Genomic DNA, 15,246 nt, shown 5'->3' with positions numbered 1-15,246 from the left:
TAATCTGATTTTTAGTTGATGCAAAGATTATACGGATAAAGGAAAATTTTACCGTACAATTTAACATGCACATGATAGAGAACTTAATTGGATCTGCTTAATGATTTAAACCTCCTAATAGTAACAGTTAACAGTCAGCTACCCCATACTTCACGGAACTATACTCATAGTATGTGTGGCAAATGATATTTGGTACCGGACCATACATACTCAAGTTGTTCTGACATCAATTGTTTTGCTTTACATTTTTGGAATGTTTATGACATTTGATGAAACTTAATATATATTTTTTGAAGTAACATGTATTGATTTATTAGAGAAAACGTCCCTTTCTTATCCATCTGAGCAGCCATGTTGTGTCAAGCTCTTCTGTTATGTGACTTGCTTACTGCTTCAGGTTTATACAGACCGATCACAGCAGTAGGCAATATATGTTGAGCACCAACTGATCAGATAACAGTAGAATAGCAATACAAAATGGCTGCTCAGCCAGAATTTTTTTTTCAAATTGTCCCAATCTAAATCAATATACCTCATTTAAAAACCCCATTAAGTTTCATTAAATGTAAGAACTCTTTAAAACTGAGAAGTGCAAACTTGACGATTTTTTTCCTTTAAATTGGATGGATTGGTTAAACCGTAAAGTAGGACTAAAAGCCATAAAAATGTCATGGTACCAGTTCTTATGGGACAATTCATTGTGTCTTTTTGACATAGCCAAATTCCGGATCAAAAGTTTTTTACATACTGTATGCCATTTCAAAGGAGCTGGTTCCACTGAACCAAGCCCTCAATAATATATATCTAAAAATGTCTTCCCCCATAGTGAAATGCTAAAAGGAAATCCATGATCCCATTTAATAATTAGGAACCGGGCATTCCATGCCATTTCTATTAATTTCAACATAACAAATGTATATAGCACCTAAATGAACAGTACTGATGAGATGTCTGCTGTTATAGTCATAAACTATAATAATCATATTAATATACTGTTCTTCAACTGATTTATTGTTATAGGTGACATTTTCACTTACAGCCGGAAATGTAGGTGGTCTCTTTGAGATTCGCACAACCAACAACACAGTAGGTGACATTTTTCTGGTGAAATCGTTGGACCGGGAATTGCAAGAGCAATATATATTGAAGGTAAATGGGTAAAGCGAACCTTAAATGCATGATAAGAAGAGAAGAGATAAATTTGTAACTTCTATGATTTGTTTAAACTCATAGGATAACTGTATCACGTATCCAAGTATCATGGAAAATGTCACCTTACCAATTTACCAAACTTTTTGAGTGTTTATATCACAATACCTGTCCCTTGCAGCACCGTGCAATCATGGAAGCAATTTATCTTTGTGTTCTGATACACACGCACATCCCTAGCTTCCTGGTGCCTCATTATGACATCATATATGACATGGAAACCTCACATTGGTGTCCTTTTATGGCAATCCTTGTGCGTTTTAATGTTGTAACATCATGGTCCTTTGTAACCAATCACAACCCAGTACAGGCTATATATACTTCCTGGTTTTCCTTTTTTGCCCGTTAGAGTTTCTGTTAACCAAGAGTGTGTTTTTTTTTTTTTTATATTTACCTAGTTTTTTCACTTTCGCTGGCCTGACTTTTCTGGTTTTCTGTTAGTCTGACCTTGGCTTGTTTCTTGTTTTCCTGTACCTCTGTTATCCTTGACCTCGGACTGTTTACATTCTTCTGTCTCTTCTTTCTGGTTTGGAGCAGGTCGGTATAAAGCTGGATAGCAGGATAAAGCAGGATAGAAGTGTAGGTTAGGCTGGTTTGGAGCAGGTTGGTATAAAGCTGGTTAGCAGGATAGACGAGTAGTTTAGGCTAGTTTGAAACAGGTTGGTATCAAGCTGGTTAGCAGGATAGAAGTGTACGTTAGGCTGGTTTGGAACAGGTTGGTTTAAAACTGGTTAGTAGGATAGACGCGTAGGTCCACAGGAACGTTTACAGGAGCCAGGAACTGAAGTCTTTCAGGATGAGCATCAACGTCATTGTAAAGGCCATGTGGTGAGTTGGGTGTAGTCCAGGCAGGTGAGGATGATGAAGGTAAAACATAATCTGTGCAGGAACTTGGTTTTGAAGAAACAGAATAAACAAAACAAACTTAGTTTTCAGTCTTGGCAATTTATCATAAAGATGAAATCTTTATGAAATATTCATATTTTCTGTTTTGGAATTTCACTGGAATTCTAACACTGTCAAAAGATACCATAAGGAAAAGTATGGGTTACTATGTCTTATGGTAAAGCTCAGAACTTGACAAAAAGTGTAAGGTCTATCAAATTCTCTAGTCGTCTCTAGTCGTTTCTGTGGGAGTCAGGATGATGCTCACACATCATGAGACCTAAGGTCCCTAGGCATCCTGTAATGACATAAGTGTTGTACTCCTGCACATGAACAAGACGAAGTACTAAGAGCTGAAGACAGAATATGATGGCACCTGCTGGGGACATTGTTGGTGTTATTACATCTTTTTTAAAAACATTTTTTATTTAGTGTTAACAGCGAGTACAGCGCAGTTACTGTACTCATGATGTTCATAGTAACAGGTATAATTTCACTTACAGTTAAATTTTGACAGAGACCATTTACAGGTGGTATACACCGACCTTAATGCATAAGATAAAGGTCATATACAGAGTGAGTTCTGTTGTCCAACTAAATGCATACACTTATATACACATATAGCTTCCCCATGATGGTTCCGCACTGTGTGCACCACAAAATGGACTAGCAAAAATTAAAATGCGGACAGAAATTCCTAGCGTCCGATGTGCTCTCAATTTAGTATCTTATCTAAAGAACTGTAGATCATTCTGAATGCCTTAAGATCATTTTATGCCATATGTGCACTAAATTCCAGTTGACATATTAAAAGTGTAGTACTTCTCTAATTTGGGTTAAGGATGGGTTTTATTACCATAAATAGGTTTGTGAGTAATTTACTTTGGGATAAGGTGACCGTAGAATAAACATAAAAATCCAGAAGAGCACATTATGGATGACATGGCAAGAATAAATATAGGTGTAAGGTTTGCTCATTTGCTAGGTGTCTAACCGGGTTTCAGTACGGTTATGATATGAGCTTTTAGCATTTTCTGTGGGAGAAACCCTGTTGATATGCATTTGTTATAGAGGGAGTAAATATGTTAAATTAATACCGTTGTCAGTTTTTACAGTAGGTAGCCGATATGCAATCCGGGCCCTGGGATTTTCCTGTTTGTTAGTGCGTTCGATTTCTTTCCTAGATATAGATGTGCTGAGGGCATCTGCCTGTTGGGCAGTAAGCTTGGGAAGGTTGAAAAGGTTATTATTTTTTTCCTGTTGTGGTTGGTGGGTTGAAGGGAAATATTTGAGATTATATAAGGCATTATATAATTTGGCACATAGATAAGTAATTATTATGGGTTGTATATATTCTGCCTCTATTCTTCCATCTAAAATTTAGTATGGTTTAGGCAGCGGTTTGCTTCCTTAATTTATTCACCAATAATCAACCCTCAATCATGACTGTAATAACCTTTGGGTAGGTGCTTTTTCACCTTTGTCAACATTGTCAATTGCTTGTTGTTAAATAACCCATTAAACAATTGTAAAGGAATTATAAATAATATAATAACAATGAAAAAAAATTAAAAAAATATATATATGTATAAAATATGTATTTATTGTATTGGTGTTCGATGTCAATAACTGGTTGCTTTTTTGTTTTAATGGACAATATCATGGATACATTTTTATTTCTTTTAGATTCAAGCTTCAGACAGTGGTTCCCCACCAAGAAGAACAGACTATACATTGACAGTGAATGTCTTGGACGTTAATGACAATCCTCCTATCATTGGCTATCCATATGGCTACAACGTCAGTGTGTTAGAGGTATGGTAGTAACGGTGCAGCATCATAACACTCAATTAAACACAGTGCAGGATTGGTGGAGTAGCAGACAGTATAAGGATTTACAGTCCACCTTTAAAAGGACCATAATAGAATTAGGGAATACAAATACAGTCAGATCCATAAATATTGGGACATCAACACAATTCTAATCGTTTTGGCTCTATACACCAACACAATGGGTTTGAAATGAAACAAGCAAGATGTGCTTTAACTGCAGACTTTCAGCTTAATTTGAGGGTATTTACATCCAAATCAGGTGAACGGTGTAGGAATTACAACAGTTTGTATATGTGCCTCCCACTTTTTAAGGGACCAAAAGTAATGGGATAGATTAAAAGTCATAAATCAAACTTTCACTTTTTAATACATGGTTGCAAATCCTTTGCAGTCAATTACAGCCTGAAGTCTGGAACGCATAGACATCACCAGACGTTGGGTTTCATCCCTGGTGATGCACTGCCAGGCCTCTACTGCAACTGTCTTCAGTTCCTGCTTGTTCTTGGGGCATTTTCCCTTCAGTTTTGTCTTCATCAAGTGAAATGCATGCTCAATCGGATTCAGGTCAGGTGATTGACTTGGCCATTGCATAACATTCCACTTCTTTCCCTTAAAAAACTCTTTGGTTGCTTTTGCAGTATGCTTCGGGTCATTGTCCATCTGCACTGTGAAGCGCCGTCCAATGAGTTCTGAAGCATTTGGCTGAACATGAGCAGATAATATTGCTCAAAGCACTTCAGAATTCATCCTGCTGCTTTTGTCAGCAGTCACATAATCAATAAATATAAGAGAACCAGTTCCATTGGCAGCCATACATGCCCATGCCATGACACTACCGCCACCATGCTTCACTGATGAGGTGGTATGCTTTGGATCATGAGCAGTTCCTTTCCTTTTCAATACTCTTCTCTTCCCATCACTCTGGTACAAGTTGATCTTGGACTCATCTGTCCATAGGATGTTGTTCCAGAACTGTGAAGGCTTTTTTAGATGTTGTTTGGCAAACTCTAACCTGGCCTTCCTGTTTTTGAGGCTCACCAATGGTTTACATCTTGTGGTGAACCCTCTGTATTCACTCTGGTGAAGTCTTCTCTTGATTGTTGACTTTGACACACATACACCTACCTCCTGGAGAGTGTTCTTGATCTGGCCAACTGTTGTGAAGGGTGTTTTCTTCACCAGGGAAAGAATTCTTCGGTCATCCAGCACAGTTGTTTTCCCGTGGTCTTCCGGGTCTTTTGGTGTTGCTGAGCTCACCGGTGCGTTCTTTCTTTTTAAGGATGTTCCAAACAGTTGATTTGGCTACACCTAATGTTTTTGCTATCTCTCTGATGGGTTTGTTTTGTTTTTTCAGCCTAATGATGGCTTGCTTCACTGATAGTGACAGCTCTTTGGCTATCATATTGATAGTTGACAGCAACAGATTCCAAATGCAAATAGCACACTCTGGACCTTTTATCTGCTCCTTGTAAATGGGATAATGAGGGAATAACAGACACCTGGCCATGGAACAGCTGAGCAGCCAATTGTCCCATTAATTTTGGTCCCTTGAAAAGTGGAAGGCACATATACAAACTGTTGTAATTCCTACACCGTTCACCTGATTTGGATGTAAATACCCTCAAATTAAAGTTGCAAGTATGCAGTTAAAGCACATCTTGTTAATTTCATTTCAAACTCATTGTGGTGGTGTATAGAGCCAAAAAGATTAGAATTGTGTCGATGTCCCAATATTTATGGACCTGACTGTATGTATTCCTAAAGCAGTTTCAAGGGTGTAAGAATTACTTCCATGATTTTGCCATGGCCGTCCCGCCTCTTTTACTGAGATCATCCAAAGGGAAACATTGGGAAGCTTGTGTGCATGCGTGGCAAAATGCTGTGCTGCACCAAAAATGCTCTGTATGAGAAGCATTGATTGAACAAGCTCCTCTAGTGACTTTTCTACAAACTGCAATCTCATTTTCTGTATATTGAACTTTAATTACCTACAGGAGGCCCCTGGAGAGTATCGCAAACTTTTAACAGAGAAGGAGACAAGACATTCTAAATGAAACAGAATTTACCATAAAGGAAGTGTAAATATTAGATGACTCTTGAGGAAGTGTTTAAGAAGGCTGTGCAAGTCACATGCAGGGAGGTGTGGCCAGAGCTGCATAAACAGTGATTAAACTCCTAAATGGCAGAGAAGACAACAGTAACATGATCTATGAAAAGTAACTGCTTCATTAAGCTAAAATTGTTTTGGTAACGATAGTGTCTTTTTAATTCTTATTTTACTGGTATTTTATGCAGTGATCCAAACTTGGCAATCCTGAGCATTAATATCACGAGAATTATAGTGAGTCATGGATTTAGTGAGCATGGTACTTTGTGTGTCCACTTAATGGATACAATCAGATTTACGCACATGTATTTGGGATAAGAATTGTTGACTCAAATTTTTATATATATATTCTATCCAACAATGTGCTTGTTTCTTCTGATCTGTTTGATTTCAGAATGTTGGAGGGGGGACATCTGTGATTAGGGTGACCGCAACAGATAAGGACAAAGGCCTCAACAGTGTCCTTTCATATTACATCACACAAGGCAATGAAGACCTAACCTTTCGTATGGACCTACTGACTGGTGAAATTGCTACAAGGCCATCGCCACCTGACCGCGAAAGGCAGAGCTTCTATCGACTTGTGGTCATTGTAGCAGATGAAGGAAACCCTGCCCTTTCCGTGAGTACCTTTATTGACATTAAAGAGATAGTTTAGGCACTATAACAACAAATTAAATTGTTATGGTGCCAGGAGGACCCTGGCACTTGCCCAACTTAGGTAGTTAAACCATTCTCGAACGGTTTACCCACAAAGTAAGTCTATGTTCCAGCACTGAATCACCCTGCCTCTCTGCCCATTCATTTTCTAAAATTCTCTAAAACGGTCAGCTGACTCTCTCACAGTCGATCAGTAAATCCCCATTTTTAAAACTGGCTTGAAAAAGGTATGTGTGTACCTCTCCTGCAATGTGTCACTGCTTGCATTTCTTCCATCTATGACTGGATGTTCTCCTGCTTTCTGAAACTCAATCTCTCTAAAACTGAGCTCCTTGTCTTTCCTCCTCCTAATACCGATCCTTCTCTTTCACGCTCCCTTCAAGATAGTAGTATCCACATCAGTCCATCCTTGCAAGTGCGCTGTCTTGGTGTCATACTTGATTCTGGCCTCACCAGTATGTTGCCAAATCCTGTAGATTCCATCTTAAAAACATCGCCCGCATTCGCCCCTTTCTTACATCAGATGCTACTAAGGAGCTTGTCCATGCTCTAGTAATTTCCCGCATGGATTATTGTAACACTCTCCTAATTGGTCTTCCCAAAAGCTGTATTGCTGATTTTCCTCTCTAGTCGGTCATCTCACCCCATCTCACCCCTCTGTCAGTCCTTACATTGGCTTCCTGTATCCTATAGGAGTCAATTCAGAGGGGTAACCCTATAAAGCACTGAACAATTCTAGACCCTCTTATATCTCCCTTCCTATGGAATAGCCTGCCTACCGCCATCAGACTCTCCCCAAGTTTTAAATCGTTTAAAAAGTGCCTTAAAACACATCTCTTTAGGAAAGCTTATGGCCTCCCAGAGTAACCTCTACCTTACACACCTGTCTCTTGCTCTCTCCTAAAGGGCAGCACTTTACTCTCTCCTCCAGCTCTGCTTCACTCTCACCTTATTTGATTGCTATTTCCTGTCCTAATGTGTTTTACACCCCACCTCCTATAGACTGTAAGCTCATTTGAGCAGGGTCCTCTTCAACCTATCGTTCCTGTAAGTTTTCTTGTAATTGTCCTAGTTATAGTTAAATCCCCCCTCTCATAATATTGTAAAGCGCTACAGAATCTGTTGGCGCCATATAAATGGCAATAATAATAATAATAATAAAGTGAGCCAATGCCAGGGACCTGCTGGCACCATGACAAATTTAATTTAAATTATGTCATTATGGTGCTCGGAGTGTTCCTTTAACTTGTGTATTTGGAGCTTGGAGGGACAAAATACATTATTTAATACAGATTCATATAATATTGAAAGGTTTAATGACTTGGGTACTCAAAAATTTATAAATAACAAACTTAACTTGTTAAAAAGCTAAATGTCTCTGGCACACAGAACTAACTTACAGGGACAATTTTGACAAACAAATGACATTATATTCTAACCACCTTCTTTTGCAGAGTGCTTGTTGTCAATTAAGTATCAGAATGCAAACTTGCATATTTTCCCTTTCTATATATATTAGAAATGATTCACCGGTAAACTGTTGGTGTAAAGGAGTTTTTTGCTGTGTTAGAAAAAGCTGGTATTTGTGGTAAACAGACTGACACACGCTACCCCTTTAAAAGCAGGTTTCTAATACTCAAGATGATTTATTAAAATAAGACATTAAAGTGAATTTAAAATTTAAGGCCAAAGTAGTCGAACTGAAAGCATAGCTGATCTATTTTTCTGCTTTGACTATTTGACCTTATATTTTGAATAAACTTTGAGATCACCTTGAATTCTCACTGTAGTGAGTACCACTAAATGTGTTTGCTATATTCTTCATTCAGACTATCTGAAACCACTGGTTACTCCACCCTGTAGCTTTTTGTGCACGTAATGAGCACACTAATGGGGGTTGTTTACTGGAGGATGGATGTGTTTATAGGAAGGGAGGCGGAGGTGTTTCATTTATAATTTTAGCTCTCAGTAAATAAATTAAAGAATAATAACGGATTGTTGAAGGTGTTTCTTTAGTAACTTCACTGCAATAGTTCATTTTCCATGTAGTGATCAAGTCAAATAAAATGTGCTCAAGCATATTGTATCATACTTAATAAAAAGGAAAAACATATTAAATATCTTCTTTGCTACACCCAGGCATATTAAACCCTAGCCCTCCGCCTGCCAACCTGCGTATGAATTTACAACGTATTGCTTATCTTATTGCTTATCTTTGGTATTTTTGTAGATAAGTTAATATTCTTAGTCTCTGGAATTATGTGCATTTTTTTTCATTGTGAAGTGAGGAAAGTGGTTGGACACTTGAGTAATTTTACTTATGGCCAGTGTGAAAGAAGTGGAACCTTGACTTTAACCCCCTGTGTGCTAGAGTCAAATGGACGCACACCTTTGGCAACCAAAGGGTTAAATGGAATGCATTCGGCAGTTACACATACTTTTATAAAGATCAGGGATAGGCAACCTTCGGCTCTCCAGATGTTGTGGACTACATCCCCCATAATGCTCTTACACACATAATGCTGGCAAAGCATCATGGGAGGTGTAGTCCAAAACATCTGCAGAGCCGAAGGTTGCCTATCCCTGATATGGATGGTCTCAATACACGCAGAGAGGGTCAAGTCTGCTAACTTTAGGCACATCACACTTCTTGCTCATCATTTTGGCTTACTTTTTGTATTCTCATAAGGTAAATAGGCAAATCTTGGTATGAATCCAAAAACTCAAATGAGGTGGAAATCTTTATGTTCTCACCAAATCAAGAACTCCCTTCTTTTTTGGAGAGAACAAACTATTCTGGTCTGGACACCAACCAGAGATACTTATTGAATATATATATATATATATATATATATATATATATATTTTATTTTTTTTCCTGAAAAAACTTCTATATTTCAATGTTCTCTACAAACTGATGAAACCAGTCTACTAAATAATAAAACCGGCAAAGCTGCAGGCTAGAGCTCCCAGTTTCTCATCTCCCTCCTTTCCTTCTGGAGTTAAGTGCGAGTGGGTTGGTGAGGGAGATCTTTGGTCCATGGTCATAGCAGCCCACATGGCATTTGCCTGATTTGCCCGATGGCCAGTCTCGGCCTGGTGCAGGTCAAGGGACTGACCTGCACAGACAGGTGCATTCTCCTCATGTTTCTTCAGATGAAAGGATCAAGCTATCTGGCCAATACAAGATGCATCTCCAATCATGACCAGTGGGTCATTTTTTTTTTTTTTTAAACATATTTTTGGACAATGGCAATGCCCTGTGTTTGGTGCATGTCAATGGACAGTTTACAAAATATATTCTGTCACGATGAACACCCAAATGCATTGCATGGTCCCATGGCAACACATTAACTAAGGCTCAGTCAGTTGTATTAGTATATATTTACTGTGTGAAATCCAGGTGACACCAGTTTGTAAAATCACTGTCCTATTTTCAAACTGTCTTGTTGATTTGCTGTATGTGTGGGGCTTTGCCAGGCTATTTTCAACTTAAAGGAACACTATAGGGTCATGAACACAAACGTGTATTCCTGACCCTATAGTGCTAAAACCACCATTTAGGTGGCTTGCCTTACCTTAGCTGCCTTAGAAAATGTTAAAACTCACCTTGTTTCCAGCGCCGCATGGGTGACATCATCAGAATTTCCGATTTTTAACCAATCCAATGCTTTCCCACTGGGAAATCGGCAAGGATGCGTGATAGGGGTGGGGCCAAACACCATTTTAGCCAATCAGCACCTCCTCATAGAGGTGTATTGAATCAATGCATCTCTATGAGGAAAATTCAGCGTCTCAATGCAGAGCGTGGAGACGCTGAAAGGCAGTGCTGCCTACTGGGCAGTGCTGCCTACTGGGCAGCACTGCCCCAGGAAGCACCTCCAGTGGCCATCTGAGGAGTGGCCAGTTGGAGGTGTCCCTAGGGGGTAATGAAAACACTGTATTTTCTCTGAAAAGGCAGTGTTTGCATGAAAATGTATATATAAATGGCAGAGGAGTATAGCTGATAGTCTACATTATGACGTTACTTCCGTTTTTTTAGCGGAATGATGTCATACGAATATGACACCCGCTAAAATCAATGAGGAATCCTCTGAAACAGCTGGACAGTGTGGACAACGTCCCCTGGACCATTAATAGGAAGAAATGACAGCCACATAAAAGGACAGAATGGGGAGGGAAGGGATATGCTAGTATGTTGTCCTTTTGTTTAGGATATTTTATATTTACAATGTTTTTATAATTGGGACCCTGAGGAAATCTACTGTTACACGAAACATGTTGGACCATATTTGTTTTTTTACCTTTTATACTTATGAAATAAAGCAGATTATTTTACCTGAAAATTTCCTGAGTCTGGACTTCCATATTGTGGCGACACCAGCATCCAGCTGAAAGGGAGTTCGGGATATACCCCCCAAAACATCTAAGGGGAGGCACCCTAAGGCAATCTTATTATCTACATCTTGTGTGTTCTACTTATATTGGCTCAGTTTTATTGTTCAGTATTACACTATTGTATTATGTATTGTATTGTGACTATCAGCTATACTCCTCTGCCATTTATATTTACATTCTACTTGTACGGGATAAGGTCTGGAACATCCCGAGAGGAAGCTGTTACTCTATTACGATAAGTCATTCATTTTGTACAGTTATATATAGAGGTGTGGGTTTAACACACTCTGTTGCTTTTCAGTCAGATATTGTTTGCATGAAAATGCCTGAAGGCAATGATTATACTCACTAAAACAACTACATTAAGCTGTAGTTGTTCTGGTGACTATAGTGTCCCGTTAAAGTTTTTTTACTGCATACACAGAAGGAGCCTCCCACCTTATTCTGCCCGAGGACCTGTGACGTCCTTCCCTTCACGGACTAGAGCAAAGATCCCTAATAGTGACTGTTCTGCTAGCTGTCCAGTAGCAGTAGAGGAAGGCGGGTTTTACTTTCCTTAATCTGTCGCTATTGGCCATCATCCTCTTAATCCGTGTTGGTCCTCTTAAGCTCCTAGCAGTTCATTGGCTAGGAGCCCACATCAGTGTTGTGCATGGGCTAAAGTACAACACCTGGTTATGTAGGATACATAGACAGAGCCTTTTCCCTACAGCCATGTGACTTCTGGGAGATATAACCAAACCTGATATCAGTAGCTCCGCCTTTTGTCAAGTTTCGTGAAGCCAAAGGACTATACTAAGACAAAGCAGTCTCTAATTAGTATATCTTTTGAGTGTGTTGGAATTTATGTGAAATTCCAACACAGTCAATGTGAGTATTTCACAAAGATTTTCTCTTTATGAAACACTAATTGGGGGTGGAGGGGGTGACAGACACTTTAAATGCAGTGAGGGATACAAAAGAGATGGGGTATCACATCCGCCTTCTTGTGGTTTACTGATGTGCACAATACGTTGCCAAACACGTAGGGACAGGAAGATACTGTGCCTCAGCATTGCGCAATCTTGCACAAGAAGGAAGTATGTCAAAATGTATATCTTTTTTATGTCCTAGACTGTTGCTACCTATTGCACAATCACACTACGTACAGTGAAATTGAGGTAAATGACAAGCAGTAGTTTTGTTAAATGACATGTTCACTTAAAGGGACCTCCTGAGCACCATGAAACTGCAGGTGTTTGATAATTATGGTCCCAGGGAGCTATACTGGTCAAATCCACAAAGTTGTCTAGATTTTTGGCTTCACTAGCTCCCAGGTTCCACCTTTTTCCCACTCATGGTACATAGTCTAGTTCTTCTTTGAGCTGTCCAACTATTTGTACAGCCTTTACTTGCAGAAGGTGCTTCAAACTAGGGAGAAAACTCTGCTGTGGAGGTGCCAACTCATAGCACAGCTCTTGCAAGTATTTGAGACCAGCTTGCGCATGCTGATCATGATTTTGGAAGGTTTAATGTGGAAGCTAGACTTCCCCAGCAGACATTGATAAGGCGACAGACACAAGGGCCGGCGATGACGATTTGGAGCCTGTTGTTGGCTTTTATATACTTCCTTTATTTATGTGTTTTCATTTTATTTTTACAGTTCAGAAGAAAACAAATTTACAGTGTCTTTTTTTAGTGTTACTTTTAAACCGTGGCAGACCAGGCTTTCTAACCTTCCTATTGCTTAGAATGAAAAGGATGGATTGGATTATCATTCTTGACAACTCTCCAAATCTGCTTCAAGGGTGTTAACATTACTTGGTACTTGGGAGGAATCCTAGCCATATCCAATAAATTCTCATCCCAGCAATTGTGGGTCTTGTACCTTGCATAATGAGTTTCTTTTTCTTGTAAATCCTCAAGATTTTCAGTTTCTGCAGAGAGTTTCCAAGTGAAATCATGTAAAGGTCTTTTCATGGTTTCACTTGGGAGGGCTGAACAAATCATTCACGCACCATTATGGACACATCATGGAGTTACTACTAACATTGCACAACTTCTATGAAACCTCGCTGTACAGTCAGTATCACTTTATTACAGCTATATGTGATATCATGTACATCTGTATTTTTTGGAGCAAAAAGGAAATATTACAGGTTGGAGAGGAGTTTACAGAAATCTTTGCTGGTCCACCATATATTTAATTTTTACGTTTTTATAACAGTGGAGCGGTAGTATGAACGAACAGTGGATGGATTCATGATGATGCCTGTTAGTTAATGAGCGAGTCCAATCTTCTACTCTAAGCTAATCGAAATACACTGTACTGATCTCAGCCTAACAATGCCATCCAGGCTGCATGTAACCAACACTTATAGAAGTGGACATTCTGCAGATAGCAATTTGGTAGATAAGTGTGCGATGGACCTCTGCAGGCACAGGGAGCATTTATTCTCTTCTTGTACATTATTCTATTCCTATGTGACTGTATGCTATTTCTCTATAAAAAGGCTGAATGATCTACTGCATTGCTACAACCGGGAACAGAGAGCAAGGTTCTGTAGGTAGAGATTATTGAATACTATGAAGAGTGGGGTTGTAACTTGTAGGACAAAGTGACAGAATTAATAATTTCTGAATATTGTTCCTAATGTCATCCTGCTATAACAAGGGATTTGGTTTAAAATGTCACTCAAAGCAAAATCTCAAGCAAGCATGATTGCAAAGGTGATGGTGTACACTGCACCATGTGCCTTCTACTGGATCTAAGAGTGGCTTAGAACTGCAGAGATTTGTAAGAAAAATTGTTTATCTGTAAACCTAGCACGATTCATCAGATTATCCACCAGGTTGTGCAAACGGACAGCAGCCACTGTTTTACTCCGATCAATTTTACAGCTAAGTTTCGTAAACCCCTCTTAAACTCCATGAACCAGAATGAGACTCAACATTGAAGTGTCTCTAAGAGTGGTCTGGCTGAAGGTACAGGTAAACCTAATGAATGGTAAATCTCCTGGAAAGTCTGAAGGAAACATTTTTGGTTTTTATTTTTTTCTTCTTTTTCTAACGTACTGTCTATTTTACGAATTGAACAGGGGAATCAATTCTGCTTCTTTATCCTTATACAGCAGATTTATTTTTCTCATATTAAAACCAAAATACAATAAACAGGAAGAATTGCAAAGGTACTCCAGAAAAGCAACATATACAACAAACTCAATATTGAGGGCTTCAAGACGTTTCTCCAAATTTCAATAAAAAGTGCGTAATGTGCACGATGATCTGCAGAATATGTATATGACTTTATCAATAAATCTGCCAGTCGGTGTTCATTGGACATGTTATGAAGAAACTCACGTCTGCCTCAAATGAATACCTACTTGCTCAATGAATGCCTGAACAATCTATGCAGCTTTCAGCGACTAAACTTTCTGCTCAGTCCCTGAATAGGAGATACATCTGTAAACTCACCTTTGTATAGATTCAATGAATAGCATTGCAGCATAAAACATATTAACAAGCTCAGAGAATTCACTGTGTGAGCAAATGGGTTCAAAACTCTTCTTTTTACGTTTGTCACATATAAATGTTTTTTTGTTAGAATAAGGTTTTAGCATTTCTATATGCCGTAAATTTCAGCTTTTCATAAATACTTGGTGGAAATAGATTTATGATTCTTTTTCCCTGAAGAGTATGTATATGTGTGTAATTTATATAAAAAAAAATATATTTATAATCTGAAAACAATAGATATAGAAAACAGGAAACCACAAACCTTACTACACAACTAAAGAGAACAATGAAGATATTAAGGAAGTCGAGTTGTTTGTGCCCTTGTGAACAGCAGAGTTCCTCTTATATATGCTCTATAAAGAGCTTATATATCTATAGATATATATACACACACTATCTAAAAATGCTGAATTCATGTATGACTTGAAGGGGTATTCCAGGTACCATAAACACCACATCCAGCTAGTATAGTCCCTTTCTGGTGTTTGAATATTTTGTCACATACCGAGGGTACCCTAGTTCCCTTTGCACAGCAGCTCTGTCAGCACACTGTTATTTACTGCTATTTTGGATGACATTAATTGGCTGATTGTACTGTCTGACATGCTCAGACAATAAATTGTGTCCAAATATGGTCATAACTGATATTATGTATGTGG

At 38.7% G+C, this 15,246-nt stretch overlaps 1 protein-coding gene across 1 annotated transcript in view; it reads left to right on the top strand.

Annotated features, from left to right (window-relative positions):
• CDH23 (cadherin related 23) overlaps nt 1–15,246 on the top strand; it is a 909,735-nt gene that overhangs the window by 688,982 nt on the left and 205,507 nt on the right. The window contains exons 34-36 of the mRNA XM_063435341.1: nt 1,021–1,149; nt 3,781–3,909; nt 6,429–6,656. Of these exons, the coding sequence (XP_063291411.1) occupies nt 1,021–1,149; nt 3,781–3,909; nt 6,429–6,656 (486 nt within the window). The remainder of the gene's footprint in view (nt 1–1,020; nt 1,150–3,780; nt 3,910–6,428; nt 6,657–15,246) is intronic.

This window comes from Pelobates fuscus, chromosome 10 (assembly GCF_036172605.1).
Source record: "Pelobates fuscus isolate aPelFus1 chromosome 10, aPelFus1.pri, whole genome shotgun sequence".
In the NCBI taxonomy this organism is placed as follows: Eukaryota; Metazoa; Chordata; class Amphibia; order Anura; family Pelobatidae; genus Pelobates; species Pelobates fuscus.
The sequence above is the reverse complement of the archived record's forward strand: the minus strand, read 5'-3'. Positions and strand labels throughout refer to the sequence as shown.